At 37.7% G+C, this 21,661-nt stretch overlaps 1 protein-coding gene across 4 annotated transcripts in view; it reads right to left on the minus strand.

The window, feature by feature from the left end:
- Positions 1-21,661, minus strand: part of THADA (THADA armadillo repeat containing) — a 166,795-nt gene that overhangs the window by 37,261 nt on the left and 107,873 nt on the right. For all 4 annotated transcript variants that reach the window (XM_032681319.1, XM_032681321.1, XM_032681320.1 and 1 more), the window contains exons 31-32: positions 11,332-11,417; positions 27-439 (exon numbers count right to left, since the gene is read on the minus strand). In XM_032681319.1, the coding sequence (XP_032537210.1) occupies positions 27-439; positions 11,332-11,417 (499 nt within the window). The remainder of the gene's footprint in view (positions 1-26; positions 440-11,331; positions 11,418-21,661) is intronic.

Here is a 21,661-nt window from a genome sequence, read left to right on the forward strand (position 1 = left end):
ATGTCAATAAAGTAGCACCCTCTTACCGTGCAAAAACACTGGTGATTCGTTTCCTTCAGAGCCATTGTGAGAAGAGTGTCTTCCAAATCAATGAGTAAACATAATACACCTTCTCTTCCTTCTGCAATCTGCTTGGAATTTTTTTGTTTCAACCACAGCAGTATTGCTTCCAACACGAGCAGACGTACTTCATGAAAGTCACAGTGAAGAAGATGAGTTATTGACAATGATGGTTTGGACATTTTCTTTGCAGCAGCTGAACCACTGCCCTGGATGTCCGGATCTGCAGTCACAGGCAGCACTGATATTATAAGTTTGGTGATGCTCTGAAGATACTGTATCAGTCCTGGTACTACAGATGAGTAGGGAATACCAGACACCAATTCAGAGTTTGAAATAACACTGTTCATCTCTTTCCAAAATTCATGAAACTGCATTCCTGGAATGAGAATAACAATAAAGTGACAAACAGATGATGTTACCATCTGCTCCAGATCATGAAGTTGACAAACATCCAGTATGCAAAAGGTATCATACAGTAAATTCAGGTATAAAATTAAAATCATAGTTCTTCTTCATTTCAAACTGATTCCAAATTATAAAACAGCTTTCCCAGACATCACATGTACACATATTTAAACAAAAAGGAATAAGGACACAAAGTTTTCTGAGAACTATAAATGGTTCAACATGAGTTGAAAGTTTCAAATAACTTGAAAAAATGCTACAGTTCCTTGCAGAGTGCCTGCAATCTTTACAAATTATAGCTGTTTGAAAGTATTTCTTTAAATCAAGCTACTAATATAGTATTGCAAATTTTACAAGTTTTGCACTACAACTGCGGAAAGTGATTAACACAAATAAACTATCTAATATATTTGGAAAAAAAAAAGTGCAGGTAGGTAGACCTGCACTGGACAAAGTACTGTCTGTCAGCCTACTCAGCTGCAACTGAAATCAGGAGAACGATGGCAGGGGCCATTCTGATAATATTGAAAGTCCCATGCTTTCATAGATTTAATCAGAAAAAATTACTATTGAGAAGATGCCCCTTCTGGATAAACAGACCTGTCCAGTGTGTATCAATGTAAAGAATTTACCGATTAAAAAATCCAGGATGCTTTCCCTATGCTTATTCATTTTGAACAGTTAACACAGCTAAGGATAAAGGAGTCACACTGTAATTCCTCTTATGTTTCAGCACAGGAACTGCGACATTTCAGCCATTCACACATGTGTGACCTGTCCACAAGGCACAGTACAGCTTGAAAACCTTCTCTAGTGCTTGGCCACCTCCTGGAGCAAACAAAAAGGTCACTGCTATCTGTGATGCCAGAGGGTTTCAGGCTTTAACAGAGCTGGCAATGTAGCCACAAAACGAAAGAAAAAAAATAATCAATGGTCTCTCACACACTTAGACTGAAATACTCATGCGCTTCGAGTTCAACCTCCTTTTCTATCATCAGTGGGAATGAGTCATTTTATAGTATCGAAACCAAGGATTTTTGCCCAGTTCAGACATCTATATAGATTGTACTGCAAGAAAATGAATATGCTATATCCCACAGAATTCAAATACAAGTAAGGGAAAATCATGAAGGAACATGAAGAGAACAACAGTGCCACTGGTGCTAGGGGATGTTAGAAATTTAGGTTTTTTAAAATTTAAAAATGCACTAAAAAAGGTAAATACAAAGATTAAAGCAAACCTAGATTTCTTCAGTATCTGCAAGAAGACAATTCACTGCCATATAAACTTTGCTATTTATAATTAAACACTGAGCACTGCTAAAAGCCTGTCCAAATATTCCTACTAAATTGCTGAATTTGCCATCAAGCTGCAACGCAAATATGGATTCATTTTGTTGCCCATGAAGACATTTCCCTAAGCCTTCTATTTACAGTTAAATATCCTGCCCTTTCATATTCAGATTCTTCCAAAGCCATCTTAATTTGTTTGACATTTACACAGAAACTTGACATGATTGTACACTGTCTAGCACATAAGGCAGAACTGTTTCTGAGTAATTCTGGACAAGCTTCAAAGAAATGTAGTATTTGTAAAAAATTTTCAGACATATTGCCTAACCATTAGTTCTATCATTCATGTTTTCACTACAGTTTCTTTTCTGAACAGGCTTGACGTAGTGAAAGAACCTGCAGTATCAGTGCGAAGCCATGTCACAGCATTATCCTCTAGACGACACAGCCGACTTCACAATGCAAACTTGTGTATTTTATTTGCTACATTTTCTGAAACTCTCCAAACACACTGGTTTTATATACTGGCATCATAGCATAAACTAGCATTAATGCCCATGTCACACGACAAGTATCCAACAGCCAGAATTCCTTAATTTCTGAACTGTCTGGTTGCCTTGGAGAGGGATTAGGCCTTCATCTCAGTTATTACACAGACTGACTCCACAGACACCATTTTAACAACAGAAATAATCCCAGGCAGTTGAAAGAAAAAGGTTCAACTTCGAGCACCTCAGTTCAAGAAGAGAAACAGCTTCAGTTTTGGAGCCCTGCACCCTCTCTGCTTCCTACCCCTCAGCTGTATTTCAATAATACACAGGTCAACTAGCTCAGTTATTCAACCCAAGTGTATAATTCTATTACTTTCATATAAAAAACATAGTGGAGCTACTGACTCCTAGAACTACTACTTTGCAGAGATTGATACAAGAGTCTTTGCTAACAGATCCTCCTTTTCTGTACACATCAGATCCTTCTGTTTTGGGTGCCTTTTGGATGACTTTTTTTCCCATGCAATTGTGACAGACTGAACACTGTGGCTCATATATTTTACGGAAAGTCTCTTTAAAACTGGATGTCTCAATGGCAAGGCCGTCAGCAAAATAAGACTGTCTGCATATTTGCTTAGCCTCAGAATACCAGAAAGTAAATCCTTCTGCATTCATCTTGTGCTCCACATGTCCTCCAACACTCTTTTTTCACACAAATATGTACAAAAGGAAGGAATGCCCCTGTCTTATTACAATGCAGTGGAAATATTCCTGCTTTCAACTTCATCACTAAGAAATTTTTCCAGGCTTTTATGTAAATGTTTTCTCATCTGCTTAGCTTTAAGTAAACTCTTTCCTTTGGCCTACATCAAAATATCCGACCAAACCAGAAATCCACACTGGTTCCCAAAGCAAATGTCAGCCTCTGTTGTTAAGATACAATAAAGATGTACTTTTATTTACAAACAAAAATCACTGTACAGTTTGAACAACCAGCTGCTTTGAGAAGGAAGAACAAATTCTCGCTGACCAAAGAAGGATCTTGGCAAATGGCAGCCTTGTCCAGGATGCTGACAGATGCAAAAGAGCCCCCCAGAATTAAGTGGATTAATTTTATTTTTCCCTCCTTAAGGATTGCTTCATTTGTAGGACAGGAAGAACGCTGGCCTCCTTCTAGGAAGGGAGACGTCTCACACAACCAGTGTCACACAACCAGTCTCCTTAACACAGAGCACAAACATCCCACAGTGCTCCTCAATGCCTTTATGTTCCACTACATTGATATATGCATACATCATCTATGGCACATCATCTAGGTTTGAGGTATTGGGTTTTTAATTCTCTTTGTGATTAACTCATGTTCAATCAATTATGTGAAATAAAATGGCCTTTCATCATCTGAAAATAAAGGAAAGTAAAAGGAGCAAAATGGAATTAGCAGACCTGATGAATGCCTAGTTAAAAACCTCCTCAAAGTTTAGCAACTGCCAAACCTGTGCTCTGCCTGACTCTCTTCTGCTCTTCCCCAGAGTGGCAGGCAGGCCCTATTCTACAGTCTGTTCCCACAGCAAGTAGATACATCGAGTAAATACAGAAAAACATCCCTGCTCAGGGAGTAACAAACTGTCAGCTGATGGACAGTTCAGCTGAACTTTCAGAGATTCTACAGGATGTTCAAAAGTGAAAGAAGTAATCTGAATTTCTTCCATATTTAAATCTAAACTCGTTTCACCTCCTTGACAGCTAACACGCAGGACTGATTATGTACTTCTGTAGGATTCAGTAATTTTACAGACATTGTCTAGGCTACTGCCATTGGACAACTCTCCCTATCATCAGGTGTATACTGTGTGAGGAGCTTTTGTTTTGAAATGTGATTAGCACAGATATAAGTATTTGCACACTTCTAGATAAATATTGAGAATAAATCCTGTATGCAGGTCCTCGAGCATCCAAGCCATCTTCCATCTTCCTACTACAGGCTCCAGAAAAGAAGAACAAAGCAGGGGAAAAGGGGAGAAGTTACAAGCAGCATCAGAAAAGTTACTGACACTCTGCAAGGGCAGACAAGAACTACAGGAGCAGCAATAAAATGTTGCTATGCTCACAGTGCAATGTTACAGGAAGGGGTCCAAGAATAAGAAAGTGGGATATTCTTCATCATCATTCACCAAAACCTGCAAGAAAGTGCAATTATTTATGGACTGAGGTTAAAATCCTTTGCACTCTCAAACTACAATCTATTTATGGGTATCTGAAGAGATCATATGAATAGAGAGAAGACTGAGAGGTAATCAGTGCCAAGAAGAGATTTTCCTAGACAAATACTAAGGAAAAGTATTCTCTTTCAAATTTTTCCTTTTTATTAAAAGTGGATTAGGTAAAGTCAGTGCTAAATGGAAAAAAAATGCAAAAAGAACACAAAAGTCTATTTTATCATACTGCCAAACTAAGGTGACTGTTGATGATCATGAAAGGGGCATATTTTACGCAGGATGTTTTCTTTTAAAGACATCTGCAACTTCAACATCAGAAACTAAGCATCAGTATTCACAACATAATCCAAAACTACAAACACGAGTGATTAACAGAATCCACGGATGACTTACCATTGCATTTTGTACAGTATAAGGGAAAGTTTTCAATTAAAAAAAAAAAAAAGGGAAAAAGAACAAAACCACTTGATCTGGACACTGAGACTGCTATTTTTCTTACAGCTTCTCTCTGGCACAGCACCGAGTTTTCCACTATTTTGCATTCGTACAGAACTGTAAAAACCCTTAGAGATAGTGTAAGTCAGCCAGTGGTACATGGTGGAATCTAAAGAGAAACTGATTTCAGAAGGATGAGCAGTCTCTGTCATCACATGGGGACAGAATTTTAACTGCTAACAATAATAAACACAATGAACTCCACTTTCCACTAGTGTCACATTTCAGGTAACACCTTTCCATATTCCCTGTTCAACACAGCATTCCACCAGTATCATTCTCTACTCTCAACAACCCTCCTCCTTTCACTGTGTCCTCACCATCTTTCTAAAAACACTTTAACTTTCCACCTCCTAAATCTGTGCCATGAGTTCTGCCTCTACAATTTCCTAGACAGCCCGTTGATGTAGCACACCTCCATCTCCTTTCTCCAACCATTTATTATTCTTTTCAGCCTCTCTCCATCTGTTTTGTCCTTCTGTCTCACATTCATTTTTTGTTCTGTCTTTGGACCACCTTAACATAGTACATCCCTCCTGCCTCTGGCATTTTACTGTCCGGTAACTCCCAGTCACTCCCTGTGTCTTGGACCTCCAGAAATGACATCCTCAACTTCTTCATTCTCCTGTCTGCATTGAATCAGAATACTGAGTACCTAAATACACTTCCTTTTGACTTCTCTAATTTAATATTAGTTGGCACAGGCCATTTAGATGATCCTATAAATACGTTTTAAAACTTTATCTTCCATGAGTCAAAATAAAACATTTATCCAGTGCCACAGTCAATATACCAGCACACAAAGTTTATATACTTTCTGACATAATTAAAAAAAATTGCTTTCAATTTGTCAGGACAGAATTTCAGTTTAAACTAATTAGACCAAATAACCAAACAGCTATTCATAAGCTGCCAGTGGTTTTGTTCAAATAACTGTTTGGCCATACTTCTTAAGGATCTAGGCAAAGGAATCCAAACGATTATCTGCCCTGCCCGGCCTCTCAGAAGATCCTTCTGTTGTAGGATTACTGCGAGTTGAGGACCAGCTAAATATTCAACCTAGTTTTATTCCTGTCAAATTTTTAGCATTTAAAAATTACCAGATTATAAGTTAGCCTGCAGAAAAAACCTTATTTTAGTTACCATATAGCTTCTTTCCAAAATAACGAAAGAGTAAAAAGTATGATACCAAAAAAAAATGGCCACAGCCTTCAAATGCTGTTTAAAAGTCCTGCAAATCATGTACTTCAGGCAAAACATTTACCATATACCATATTCCTATGCAAAAAGGTTTGGGCTTTCATTGCGAAGCACTCAGAAGTTTGATAATCCATATTATTTCTACCAATGCATTTTATAACTTCTAATTAAAAAGGAAAAATATAACTAAGAGAATGGTATTTGTAGTATATATTATTTTAAACATGGTCTTTTGCTGTATTTGAGAGCAGACAGCAGACCGTTGTATATAATTGCCCACGTTTCTGATCACATACACACATACGTTAAGTGCACAGTGTTTTTTGCAAATGTTTCTTCTGTTCATGAGTAGAATTTAAGAATCTTAACCAGGCTACTTCTACAAAAGGTTTAGCTATTTGGAAGATAGTAAAAAAATGAAAGTATTTTTTTGCAAAACTCAAGGAAAGAATGTATTAATGAGAGCAGAATATTGGCTGATCTATTTCGGTATCAAAACAATCTATTTATGAACAGGATTAATCATGTAAATACTAAGTAACTGTTCCCACTGTTGATACCAACACTGGAGTTTCGTTAATTTCAAGAACCTTTATAAATTCTTCCACCTCAAATGTAGAAAGGAAAAATGCATAGTTAGACTACAAGTGGCAGCTTCTCCTAAATCATTGATTCATCCTATTCGAAATCCTGTTTAAATGTTTCCTCTTTCTCATCAAACTTGAATTTTGAAGACACTATACTCATTAACAGCCCAAACCAGTCAGCAGACTGACAGCATAAGGATAAAGGAACAACTTAGCAGGATTATCTTTAGCAAACTTTTCTTTCATCTTTTCCCTTTTCTGTTCTACATCCTACTTCACTTACGTTGATGGGCTTTCTGGACTCAACACTACATTTTATCAACAAGTGCCATTTTTTGGAACACAACCCTGAGTAAAATGTGCTTTTATTAGTCCAGTATATTTTAGACAGTTGCATCCATTTTTCCCTTCATGAAATGACAAAATAGCATAAGAAAACTATTCCGAGACATGAGCAAGAAAGAAAACATGACCACTTTGTCCTGTGTCATTCTTCATCTGTTACAGAGAGACAGAGCATCCCAGATGTGAGCTTCACTGCAACACACCACTCTGGCTCCTGTGTTACCAGCAGTGCAAGATCTTAATAATACTCTCATCTTACAGTTTAGCTTTAAACACCAATTTCCAGAAGTTCTGAAAGCAGGAATCTCTATGACAGGTCCTCTCAAAAGTATACATATTCAACACAGGAATCTTATTTACTGGAATAGCATATCACAGCAGAGCCTGCCTGTAGTCTGGTTTCCGTCTCTTGCAAAGCCCATCTCTGAGTGCAAAGAAAAATGCCTAACCTCAGACACACACACAGATGTGGAGCTCTACAGCTTGGCAGACCTCTGCATCTAACTCTTGATGATCAAAACTTGTGAATTTGCAAATAGTTATACACACAGTTAAGGCTAGACACATTTTCACATGGACTCAGGGGCATTTTCACACACCACACCCCCCCCCAAAGGCGCCTACAAGTGTTTCTCTATTCCTCCTATAATGTTTGAAGCAGCATACAAGTGCCAGAAAATCCTCTGGAAGAGGACTGCATTGTCCTACCCATTAGACTGAAAAGTCCCTGGACATCTGTGATTCCTAGTCTATAAAAACAGTTACTGTTGAGAAAATACATCAAAGAGGTCTGCAAGAAAAAATTCACTGGATGATATCAATAATTATTAACAGCAGCAACAGACATTAGCTCATCAAATAATCCTATACCTGGTAATAACTTTTTTCCCCCTCTCAATAAAGGTAAAAATAGCATTTTTATTTATATAGTTTTATTTTTTTTATTTTTTTAAAGGTTTGCTTCCAACCACAACTGATAACAGAATAAAAATATTTGTAAGTTTACATAGTCTTGGCATTATGTATTGTCTCTGCATCTCTGAAGACCCTCAGGCACATCAGGAACTGGAAGAAAAGCTCTGGATTTTGTGTATCAACTCAAGGAAAGAAAATTGTCTTTTCACAGTGACATGAGTCAGGCAACACTTCCATCCAGTCCAGCAAACCAGAAAAACTATGGGTTTTTTTTGTTTAAGACAAATAATCATCATTTGACCAGCAATAAATTTTTAGCTGGATGAGATGCTTTTGGTATCCATTACTCTCTGCCTTCCTAAGCCGACATTTTAAAGTTTTTTTAATTTGTGAAGTAAATTCCCTAAGGGCTATCCTGCACTTTAACAGACAGATTTTATTAATTGAGAACAACAAATCACTTGCAGAAAATAATCATAATGTAGGAAAGGCCTAGGCAGAGCTGTACTCTGAAAACCTCTTTGTAATTGTAGCCTCTTTAGACAGGCATAATCAATTAGAAGTGGTCTGATTTTAACCAGTTGCAGGCTCATTACATTGCATTCCCATTTCTGTTGATGAAAATCAGTTTCAGCCTGTGGCCTGGAACTCATATACAGCACTTCCTGGGGCCTCTTAGATAAACACATCAAGAAACAGTTTTATTTGGATTTGTCCTTCACCCTTTATTCATTGAAACAATTTTACAAATCAAGATTAGAACAGAGAAAAATTGGCTCATAACCAGAGATACACATATAAGAGTAAAGTATTTAATCTCAGAAAAGTATAAAGCTTCAGTTAATAATCATTCCTTAAAAACATTTAAATGGGAGACTCAAAACATTCATTTTCAACTGGTGAGTTTAGTCTTTCTCTTACTGTGTCATGGGACACTCAGTTTCTATTTAATATAAACATATTACTCCTTCCTTTCAGAAGAGCTTCTGCCTATGATACATAAAATTGTCCCTAATGTATCTTGAAGTTTTCAAAACAGTATTTCTAGTCTAAGCTTTCACTCTTTGTAGATACTGCCTGCAATATGTAATTTTAAACCAATGCAGGAATGAAACTTTTAAGCAAGACAATACTAAATGAACTATCCTCGAGCAGACAGAATCTGCAAAAATAATTGCTTCCCTTCTGCAGAAATTGTACCTTGCAGCACCCAGGTTTGGTACAGTCCACATGAGCTTTGAAAAATAAATTAATTCACTACAGTCAGTAAATTCAGCCACAGCATGGTGCAGTCCCTCAGGCTCAAAGGGCTATTCACAAGTCAGAGGCATTAAAATAAAAGAGGGGATTTTCCTAGTGTGAAGAGGTCTATAAAAGCCTTTGCAAATGTGCAGCAATTGTTTAAAAACCAAAGATAACTGAAATAGGAAAGAGACTGATAAAGGAAATGCAATGCTTACTAAGGAAGCAAAATGAGGAGCCCTTGCCTGAATACTGGCTGTTCCTTCCTAAAAGAAAATACACAAATAGAGCTGAAGGGTGAGTGATAAGAATAACAGAAGAGGAAACAACCTTCATATGAAGAGAATAAAGAAAGACCAGAATGATTCATACTACAAAGGAGAATAATGGAGCTAGAGGATCATGATTTAAAAAAGCATAAAAATTAATATTCCAAAGAGGACCTTTCTTTTAAAAAGGATTCAAAGTAAAAGGGCGATGAGCCCAAATATGGTTGAAGGAGGCTCTGGGGGCTGTTTTTGCTTATTTTGTAAGTATGATGCACAGCTAGACTTTTTAATGCACTGCAAAGGATAATCACTAAGACCAATGGCATATGAGGACTTAAGAAACTTTATTTCATAGATATAACAAAAATAAATAAATATACATTATAATAACTATTTAACCCAAAAATACATTAAAGACTCAAGAAAAAATTTATTCCTAGAGATATGTTATAGTGAAACTGCTTTATAGAAGGTGGTGCATTCCTCCCTATAAAGCATGTGGGCCTCACTTAGTCACCAACAGCGGCCAATACCCAACAGAATGAGGCCTACAGGGTAACATTATCTGGAAATTTCCTTTACTGAACAGCATACCTTGACACCTGAGATACATGAGAGAGGAATGACACTTCAGAGGACATGAAAGATCAGACTCATCTCCTGGAGTGCCCAATAACCCCAACCATCATCTCCTGGTCTAGTGGAAGTCACCTGTCACATACTCTCTTATGCCTGTACTCCTGTTCTAAGGTGTAGATTCTCCATCCTCCTGTCTGAAGAAGTTAATTTCAGACACGTTCATCATCAACCTGCTTTCCTAACAACTATCACTATCTGATCTGTATATTCACAAGAAATCACACCAATGGTGAGTAAAGGATTAGAATGGAACTACTTCTACCAAAGGTCTAGGCAAAAAAAGCAAACGGAATCGGTTTTAAAATTAAGAACAGTGCCCACAGCATGACTATCTGAAATAAAGAATGGTTCCAAAGACTCAAATGCAGTGTTAAAATTAGACATTAAGAATTTTAATGGAATGACAGAACTGTTCTTTAATTGCTTTCCTGGACTGACAAGGTAATTTATTACTCACTTGTTCCTAAGAAATTAACAAAACAGGCCCATAAGGAAGCTAGTTACAGCTGACTGAAAATGGCCTACACGCTGCCACACTTGAAAGGGTATCCCTTCCTTCATATCTTTGTTTTTCTTATTGTTTAGAGCTTGTTTTGTATTGTTGCAAACTATACTCTGCAACACTATAACCACTGATATTTCTGACTGGTCCTTCAAAAAATTCACAGTGATAAAGAATCAAAATAAAAAAAAGAAACTGAAAGAAACTCACAGTTGTTTCTTATAAAACTTCTGAACACAAAAAAACACTTTCTCTGAAACACTTTCAAGTGTCTCATGAAGGAACATCTCTGTGGTTTTCTGGAAAGGTTAAAGTAGCAGTATTCCAGGGTCTAGATTTTGTTTGTATTTACAACCTTGGATCAGAAAAACATTTTGGAACATAGAGAGGATCTTTTTTGTTGTTAGACATTCTAGGACTAGGAATACTGCACGATCATCTCTTCAAGCTTTGACATAGAGCCATACCTCATTCTTCTCATCAACAAAACCTAGGACTAGCTCTTCAGAAGGCAGAATAGAGGGCACTTTTACACGAAGCAGCTAAAGGACTCTAGCATTCAGTAGATACCCTGAGTGCAAGTAATATACTATTGTTTCTCCAGATTCAACAGAGCTCAGAAATAGATCCAGATATTCCAACCAATTTATAAAACCACATTTGACTTACCTTGCTTTTTACACTTTCCCAGGTGAGTACTCAGCATCACAAGGACATCAAGATAAGCGGCTCTGGTCACCAGACAAGGATTTAGCCTAAAAAAAACCCCAAAAAACCAAATTTCTAAAGATTAAATCCTTATAACATTCTGCTCAGAAATAGCAGTGAAACACACCGGCTTGGTGTGTCTATTTTAATTAATCAGACTACTGGTCAAATTAGACTGCATATACAAAATAATTATGCCAAGTTATCTAAGCTTCACTTCCTGGTCCATTCCAAATGAGAGTCTCCCTTGCAAACTGGGTGTTGCCAGTTTGCAACACCCTTCCTCCATCCATTCCACCAAATCACAGCTTATACATTTAATTATTATTGGATGAATCAGCTTGCCCTGGCAATTAATGTGTCTTTATTTTGTTTATAGATAATGTGTGTACTAAATGCATTAACAAAAAGAAGTCTTCAGGTCTTACTGTTACAGCTCATAAAAGAGAAACTTCTCTTGAAAGGTACCTGCTACACCTTCTTAACAGCCATAGCTCTCTCACTGTTCTGATGAAGATCATGCATGTTTTTAAAATTACTTATTTCTTTTCCCAGACAAGAAAATTTGGGATTTTGTATGTGTAATGCAATTGGTAATTAGATACTTTCTTTTTTACCTCTTCAATTTGCAAGTGATAGACATTTACTATCTCTTCAATTAGAAAATTAAAATTAGGTTAACAACTTCATTTTTCTTTGCATTGCTATCACTCTGTGTTTCAGCCAAGAAATTTTTTTTTAAAATATAACTTCGAATGTGAACAAACAGGAAATGTAGTTCAAAACACAGAAATTATTTTAATGAGACCAATGGGACTTGTACTAAAACAAAAACTCTTAGAATCAAGCAGCACAAGCTTAAAGTATGACTAATTCTGTTCAGTATTTCATTTTTATTTTATCTGGCACTGTCTTTGTATGCTTATCTTGATGTCTGAAACTCTTTCAAAAAATTGTTAATTAAAAATGTTCCAACAAACATTCTCAACCCTAGCATCTTTAAAATTCAAGGAAAAAAGCTTTTTCAAATAAGATATGTGATCATGACATAAAAATGCAAGGTTTGAGGTTCTTACGTAGTTTTGCAGCTGTATCTGCCTATGGAGAGCTAGCCTATGAACCTGGTAAAAAAGAGAACTTTAACCAGAAACATTGCTCTCACCTTCAGTAATAAATTCTGCAATAAGCCCAAAGGACTTATGTTTTCTTTTATGGCCTACAATATCAGGCATCCATGTAACACACACCAGACTACATACTACCAGGATCTCTCTTTTTTAAAGAGTTTTATTCTCCTTTTGGACACTTTCTTAGTAGGGAAGTAGTTTAGGTTCATAGCTCCAAAAACTTCTCCATGCTTGCTGCCTACCATTTTCCTTAGCACAAGAGCTAAAAGCTTGCCTGCTGAGAAGATGCACATCAGTTAGAACTCATGCCATAAGAAGCCAAAGTAATTTTAATATGACCTATTTCGGAAGAATTGTATTAGGCAGACTTAATTTCTATCCATCTTTGCTAAAAAAAAAATCTCTTCTGTATCTTGGGCACCCAGTTGTTGCCTAAGTTGTTCTTCACAAACCTTTGTGAAAACACCACCAAGAAATACAGAGTTAGGAGCTCAACCCATGAGAAAACAGAGTGACCGATTGGTCAAAAGCTTAGAAGAAAAAAAACCACAAGAGGCCTCTCACAAGTACTCATAAAATGGATTAAAGCAGCCACAACAGACTTAAGATGAAGAACATAACGCCTACTGCAGTACAGCTCCCTTGAAAAGTGGAAGATTTGCTTATTATTCCATCTTTCCAGTGGAAAGAAAATTTCCAACGTACAGACTGTGCCTTAGGAAAAATAAGACTGATGCAACTGTTACTGAAGAAGAGGCAACAGCAACACTGACGTGGTTTTTTATTCTGGTCCAGCTTTTAAGCACATACCACTTCATTCTGAGTATGTACATACACATGTTTTGATTTTGAAATGAGACTTTGCTATCATAAAACATGCCAAACGTTTGTTCTTGGCTGGTTCCGTTGCTCTGGTGATGCTAGTGAATTCTCATCCATATGTGCCAGACAGACACAACAGGAAATTCAGTTTTCCAAAAACAAGAAATTTCAGTGTTGTTCAGACTGTAGCAGAAAGCTCAGTCTTGAAGACAATCAAACTGTGACTTACATAACAGACCTGACAGCCAAAAATCACATGCTGAACATTTCAAATGATGGACTTTACAGTATTTAAGATGACCTGTTCATGCAGAACTTCAACAATAAGAGTGGGAAGAGTACAAAATGTTTCTTTTTTAACACAGATATCCAAATGAAGTGGTGTTCTCATAAACAAGATTTGAGGGAATCTGTCTCCGAACAAGCAAGTCACAGCAGCAGCAAAGGTGGGAGCTCCAGATATCTGGAACAGCATTCATTTTTTTTTTGTCCAAAACCCAAAAATTATTTTATCTGTCTTCCAACAAGGATATTAATGGAAACAAATAGATCATATGCTCACTCCAGATGATAAACTGTATGTGACTCTGAACGGGGTTAGAGCTAGAGATGTTTAGAATTCTCATATCTAAGTGTATATCCACACAGCAATGAAAAACGGGTATCAAAACAATATTCATACTATTACACACATATACTAATAATAGGCTAGTGATGTCAGGGCAGAGATCCATACCTGAATAAAGTAATGCTTTATCTACGTTAGCCAATTGGTTGGTGTAACAGCAGCACATTTGGAATTCAAAGAGCTGGCACCAAAGATCCAATGGACACCCTACACACTGCGCCAGATGCATTAAACCATCATTTTCAGAGGTTAAACTTGTGGTTTTTGCTTCTGCTTGGATACAGAGTTTATAGCCAGCCTACTCCAGGAATCTCACTGCATTAAGAAGCTTACCCCTCAGTTTCTAGCACTCCTTCATGATGCTTTAACTTCAAGCTTGACTGTCCAGGTGGAAATGAAAATCAAGTCACAGGCAACTGCTAAGTTAAATTTCACTAACAGCCAATACTGCAGAATATTTCAACACATCTGATTGAAGAGAGGTCAAAGGCTGTTTGCTCCAAGTAACATGTAAAAGGCAAGCACTGTCACAGACTTGACCAGCCAGGCACAGGGAAAGAACAGGCAGGGACAGAAAGGATTACTACTTAGCAAGCGCAAGGCAAAGAAGAAATATGTTTCTAATTTAATCAAGGAAAATGAAATTATGACAGGAGGAGCTGCTGTGTCCCTACTAGATCATCCAATGAGAAAAGGCTAAGAGAAAAGAGAATTGGAATCATTCAGCCTGGAAAAGAGAAGACTTCAGGGTGACCTAACTGCAGCCTTCCAGTACCTGAAGGGAACCTACAAGAAAGATGGAGAGAGACGTCTTACAAGGGCATGTAGTGATAGGACAAGGGGCAACAGCTTCAAACTGAGAGCAGTTTAGATTAGATATTCAGAAGAAACTCTTTACTGTGAGGGTGGTGAGGCACTGGAACAGGTTGCTTAGAGAAGTTGTGGATGCCCCAGCCCTGTGGAAGTGTTCAAGGCCAGGTTGGATGGGGCTTTGAGCAACATGGTCTAATGGAATGTGTCCCTGTTCATAGCAGTGGAGTTGGGACTAGGTGATCTTTAAGGTCCCTTCCAATCCAGGTGATTCTATTGTCCTAGTTAGAACCAGTTGATGAACTGGGACCAGTTCATCAGTGTGTGGGTGTAACCCAAACTGTGTATTCTACACCCTCCATGCCATTTCCCAGAAACTGTTAACAACAGACCATTCGCAGCAGCTGCCCAGAGCGCACCTGACCCCTCAGGCTATAAGCTGGGTGTTAAGAGGCCTGTGAGATAGGAGGATGCTCCTGTCCTCACACCCACTCATTGTGGAACTCCCCACCCTGGGGGAGATACTGGGCACTCCTGCCTGAACCTGAGTGTAATCTTGGGGTCTTGGGACTTCTGGTACCATTTACTGGATCCAGAGGAGGACCAGAACCTTGATCGGACTGCAACCACTACTTTAAACCAGATTGCGATCACCACCCTTGACCAGACTGTGACCAGCACTCTCACCCTCTCCTTTTAGTCTGGACTCAGGGGGACCACATGGGGCTCAGCACAGGGGCCAAGAACACCACATTGTCCATGCCTCAGGATGCTGGGTTATATATCTGGGTTTTGTGGGTTAACCCAAATGTTTGTCCATATAATTGTATTTATGGTGTTGTCACGTATTGGCCTCATAAGTCACCAACGTGCCTGTAACAAATGTGGATAAAGCCTTCCCAAATCTTCGTTCGCGAAGCTCAGCCATGATGATGATGATGATGGTGTTATTTTTATTAAATTGTAACTCTGACTTACAATCTCTTTGGAGTGGGGTTCATTTCTCCTGCCGGTTTACCTTTAAACCAGCACATCTAGAATCACAGAACTCCACAGAACACATAAGGTGATTGAAACACAAGTCAAAAAAGTTAAAGGGACTGAAGGTTTCAAATGGCTTATATTTTTGTAACTGCCCAGAGCTCCACCCCAACAGTATCTTCAGTGTGGGGGAAATAAGGGTCTTTTTAAATTTTATTTTATTATTTTAGGTAGGCATGGCTGAACAGTAGAAAATATGAAAACGCAGGAGCCAGTTTCCATATTATTGACACTTCATAGCAGATTTCTGGATTAGATCCTAAAATAAAAGTCTTCCAAACCTGGCCAATTTCTTATCATTAATGCTGAACAAGTCATAGGGATAGGATAGTCAGACCTCTTTCTATTTGCATTTTCAATTCTGGCGTGTTAATATAAAATTAGAGAAGAGTTCAAGTCACTTGCAGGAAGAAACCTTGTGTTAGACATTAAGAGTCCAGGGATTCTTTTCAAAGAAAAAGGTTAATGGAACCAAACAGTCTGTTAAAATCCACAGGCTCCTGTTCAAATGCCTATGAAGAGGCACTTACAGAATATAATATGACCAGAGTAACAATAAGCTATTTGTTTTCAACAAGGAACTGCCTGGTAGGTGAATCAGGAAGTATACCCTGCAGGAGATATTCCCTCTCTGTAGATGTAAATCAGACTGGGCATGTTCAGTAAATCATACTGGGGGTTGTTCCAGCTGGCTCTGGCTACCTGCAGTAGCACCAGGACCGCTTTGATTTCTGCTCTGCCTTTACCTCCTTTAAGAACCACTGACTGCAGCTTACGTCTGTGTAACATGAAATCAATCCTAGACTCTCACAGTTTGGAGCTCTACAAATATTATTTTTTAAATTTTTGATTCACCTATTATAGTTAAGTCATGCTGAATTTGAGGTAATCATTGGTTTGCTTATTTTGGACGGCAGATCTGATGCAAACCAAAATGGCATTTATTGAAGGAATCAGCAATATGTGGCCACAGACCTCCCGTGCACTTGGCTCACACACATTGTTTCAACTCTACCAAGAACACATGGCTTAACTTCTAAAATTAAGTTTCTTCTGTATTACTGTTTAATTTAAAGAAGATCCACATTAATGACTTATGAAGCAAATTATCTTCTCTTCCAAGGGAACAGTGCAAAGGAGCAAAGAACATGGAAAGCTCACACATTTGGCCTCAATTCTGTCAGAACACTGTGAAAAAGCTTTAAACAAACTAAATAGACAATCTCTTGCTCCTCTAACCATGAAGGTTTGCAGAGGCTCTTAAAAAGCATTTCCATTCGTTACAGGGTACTACTTATAACCACATGGATTTCTGTATACAAATGAGGATGCCAACACATCTTTATGTATAGCAAATACCAAAGAATTTTGAGGCACAACTCAACATTCTCAGTATCTTCTAAAAAACCCCTGTTTTCAATGACACTAAGTCAGATGACTTAAAAAGCTGACAGCTATTTTCTCCTGGCTCACTCCTCTTTTCCCACCTCACTTCAACATGAGCAACAACAACTGTAACATTAATTTATTGCATTTGTTACATAAATAATACAGATACAAGTTAGTGATTATGAAATCAAAGCTGTTTGTCTTAATGTTTATTACAGTAGGTTTTGGTTATTCTAGAAATTCAATGTTTTCCAAAGAGGTAGTTTATTTTGCTCTTATTTTCCCTCCTTAGGAAACAGATGTTGGAAAACTACTAGCAGAACAAGCACTATTTAATATACAGCCACTTACAATATTTACCAAACATTTAACAACAAAAATCAAAGCATATTTCATCTAACTCTCAATAAGGACTTAAGAAATTTCAAATGCAACCTGACAATCAATGTCTATTAAATAAAAATCCATAACATCTCTTGTGAATTAGTTTAGCTACAGGTACCTTAGTGTAGTTACGTGTCTTGGGGATACCTAAAACCTTTTGTAAAAGGTCTCAGAAAAGCTCTGTGTTTCGCACTCTCAAAGCTTTTAGAAAAGTCTGAAAGATTTCAAATCTTCCAGCCAGTGCTGCTCTATGAATCTTATTAACTACTAATTCTCAAATGGGAATATAACTTTATTAAATAACTAACCAAATAGAATTTCCACATAGTAACATGTAACATGTACATCACTGTTTTGGTCACAGTAAAGCAATATATAATTACACATAGTGTCAGACAATATTGTTTTTAATACAGTGTTTAAATGACTGTTAGCCACTTTTAATCTATTCACTCAGATTGGTTACTCTCAGCCCCGATCTTTAAAAACTGATAACAAGATCTGGATAATGAATCAAGTTAATGTAGAACTCCAGTCAAAATTATACAACTTACAAAGTCACCTACAAATCCTTGTACTTTGGCCAAAAATGTCACGACCCACTCTTAAGCGTCAGGGTAAAGAAACCAGAGCTGACAAGACTACAAGGGCAACCCTTTCAAAGGCCAATTCATAGCTGCTTTGTGAAGAAGAGAATCATCCTTACGACTTGTATGACTGTTTTAATTTCAATTTCCAAAGTGATCAATTAATTAAATGAACTGCCTACTTCTTCTCTGGTCTTTAATGAAAAAGTCACTTTTACTGTAATGCTGCATGTTTCTGGAGCGTTTGGAAAGGCCAAAAAAGACTGAAATTCCCAGAAGGAAGACCTTTTCCTGTAACTGAAGTTATCAGTAGCATTTTAGAAAAAGTCCTATATTAAAAGAAAACTTGTGATCACTAAACACGGCCACAGTCTTCTGGTTAAATAGCATGTTATTGTCAAAAAATTTTATATTTTAGCTGGCAGAAAATAAATCAGCTTCCTGGTGATAAATTTAAACCCCAAATTCTCCTACTTTCTAGCCACCAATATTCCGTACAGTTTTTGACTCCGACAGATAAATTGGTTTCCTGAACATCATATTCGAGTTAATACACAGGATGCTATTGCACAAGTTCTTGTACTTCTGAACTTTAAAAACATTTCTGATAAGTCAAAATTTTACAAACAATTGAGGCTGGAATTTCACTTTTGGCTCTACAAAAGTACAGGAAAGAACTCTAAGTCCAACATGTCTTAATGCCGGGTAGTACTTGGGGACAGGATCTATACAACTTCCTATTTGAGGTTTCCCAGTCTGCCTTTGTCTTCCATAATCTTAGCTTTTCAGTTTGGCACACTGGCAACTACATTTTAGGTTTGCAGTATATCTTCCCTTCCCTATCAACTCCCAGTGTACTCCTTGCTGAAAAATGGCAAATCTCTGAAAAGCATTCCTACTCGTGGAGGCCAGATTCTTCTCATATGTGACCTGCAATTTTGTCAGCTAAAATATCTTCTACATGCGCCAAGAACTGCATCATCTGTAACATCTGCGTCTTGATACAGTCAACTCTACATAACCCTTAGAGAAATATCCATAGGGAGTTTTAGCCTTGGAGGGTTGCTGATGAACCAGGCCAAGCTGGCTGTACTGACCACATTTTACCTGCAGAGAGATTTGGTAATGATCACTTGTCATTTATGGAGGCGACAAAGCTTATGGAAATCATTCCTACATATACAACGAGTGGCTGATTAAAAGATTAAATCTCTCAGTGTTTTGGTTATTAGCTTTCAAATTCTGCAGTATTCTAAAGACTGAGGTTTTGGGGGGAATATTTTTTCAGAAGGTAGCCTTCATATTTTAATCTATTTTCTCTCAGAGCCCACATCTGTAGCACTCAATCAACATGCATGGCCTTGCTCTTGTCTTCTTGAGGGGACATTAATAATGGATTTAATTATTAAACTTTGTCCATAGCATTTTTAACCATGTAATACAAAACCAGCACATCAGTGAACATCACAGCCAACAGACCTACATCTAATGGAAAGCATTTAAAAAAATAATAATGAAGCCTGCACTACCAAGTAATCCTTGCTGAGTTCCTGGAAGTGCAGGAACACCCGCACAGAAACAGGAATACAAACATCGAGTAACGATGCATCTGCTTGCCCACTTGGTGCTGCTGAGACCTTCTCGGAGTAATTACCGTGTGCATAGTACCCCTCACTTGCCCATTCTATAAGGACAGGTCATCCAGCCTTATAAGCAGGTATTTTCCCCAGAGGGAGTTGCTAGTCTGGTGATTTAAGTTTTTCTACCACCTCCAAAGCCAGACTATTATGTTGTTATCATTTTCCCTAATCTCTGCAAAGGCAGAGATTTTATTGCTTCAAAAAGGAGCTGCACAAATTATTTTTTTTTGTGATACCACCAAGAACACCCTGAGTTTCAGCTATTAAGAAAAATTAATTTGTGCTCTGGCTGTCCTCAGTGAAGGATACAAAAAAGACCGTGTTTTGTTGGTGTTGTTTTTAGCATACCTGATTGATAAAATAATCCTGTCTCTTCTTTTTTGTTCTCTTAATGAGAACCTCATGTGATTCCTCAGCAACATCCTAACAACCTTAGAGGTCAAACTAATCCCATGTGCAAATTTAATGAATTTTACACAATTAACATCAGGGGGCTTACTTATTAAGAACAAGCTATGAAAACTCCTATGTTTATTTAATAAAAAGCATTTTCAGATATGAATGAGGATTTATGTCCAAAATCTGTAATTGTACATGGTTCGTGCCTTCTCTGAATGTTTTACTAGTGGAGGGAAACATCTTAAACAATCTTATCCAAATCTTAATATTCCTGGAATATTCATATTTGAGTTAGGAGTATACCTATGAAGCCGAGTCATAGATTATTTTATTTTATGCAAAGTACATCTTAAACTTCAGCCTTAAGTTCAAACATCTCTACTGATACCCAAAGTAGGTGTTCCAAAACATGCAATCATCAACTATCTAAATAAACAGTTTGTAGCTGTGTTAAGGATCATGTTATCAAAACTGCTGAAAGAGTGGACTTGGAGCAGCACAGAAACCTAAATTAGCCAGCTAGAAGCACGTAAGAATTAAATTAATGCCTTCAAGAATACATTTGTGAACAACGACACAGTGTTATGACTCTGCTCTCAAAAGTAAAGACAAACGAGGTTAAACTAGGTCGATAGGTCAAAATGTTGCAGATTAATAAATTACTGCCAAGCACCTGATGTGCAGTAACTGTTCATAACAGTATGCTTTGCTCTCAGCTGGAACAGAACAACAAAAATTTCCCTTCATGTTTTGTGTGTGTAAGAATATACACATGAATTATTGCTCCAGCTGACAGAAAGTTAACTTTTCAATTTGAAACCTGGTAAATAGATTTCCACAGAGCAAAGCTCAGTTATTAAAACTATTTTCAACTTTTGAACATAACTGTATAATGCATACAGACCACTAACAAACAAAGGTAATTAACTGCCCTTCTCAATGTGTAGGTTTTAAAGACAGAAATGAAGAAGTGGAAAAGTCAGAAAACAGGAAGATGCCAAAGGCAGACAAGGGCATTGGAAGGACAGGGAGATCTGTCTTGATGCAGTGGAAGAGGCAAGGGTACTACCTGAAGAGGACTCCTCTGCCAAGGAGGATGACCTTACATTCTCCTTAGTTCTTGGATTCTTGATGTTTTGAAAGTACAAAAACCCCCCTCCAGCTCCCAAATAAGGACCACTTCAAAAAATGACACAGAGGCTGCTAGCAAAGCTGCAGAGGGCCATGGGCATCTTGCACCTATATCTAGGTACGCCTGCATGTGCCACTGTTTTGTCTTTCACAGCCTGCTCGCCAGAAACTACTGCTGTCTCTCCTAAGAGGCAGTGAGAAGAAAGGCATATTTAGGTTACAGTCTGAGCCATGAAGTCCTGAAACCATGACAATGCCTCCACATTCCTGCTTTGGCCTAAATGCACCTCACGTGAAGTTCCTTCTAGAAAGGAACTGTTGTCACTCACACAG

The sequence above is a fragment of the Chiroxiphia lanceolata genome, chromosome 3, assembly GCF_009829145.1.
Source record: "Chiroxiphia lanceolata isolate bChiLan1 chromosome 3, bChiLan1.pri, whole genome shotgun sequence".
In the NCBI taxonomy this organism is placed as follows: domain Eukaryota; kingdom Metazoa; phylum Chordata; class Aves; order Passeriformes; family Pipridae; genus Chiroxiphia; species Chiroxiphia lanceolata.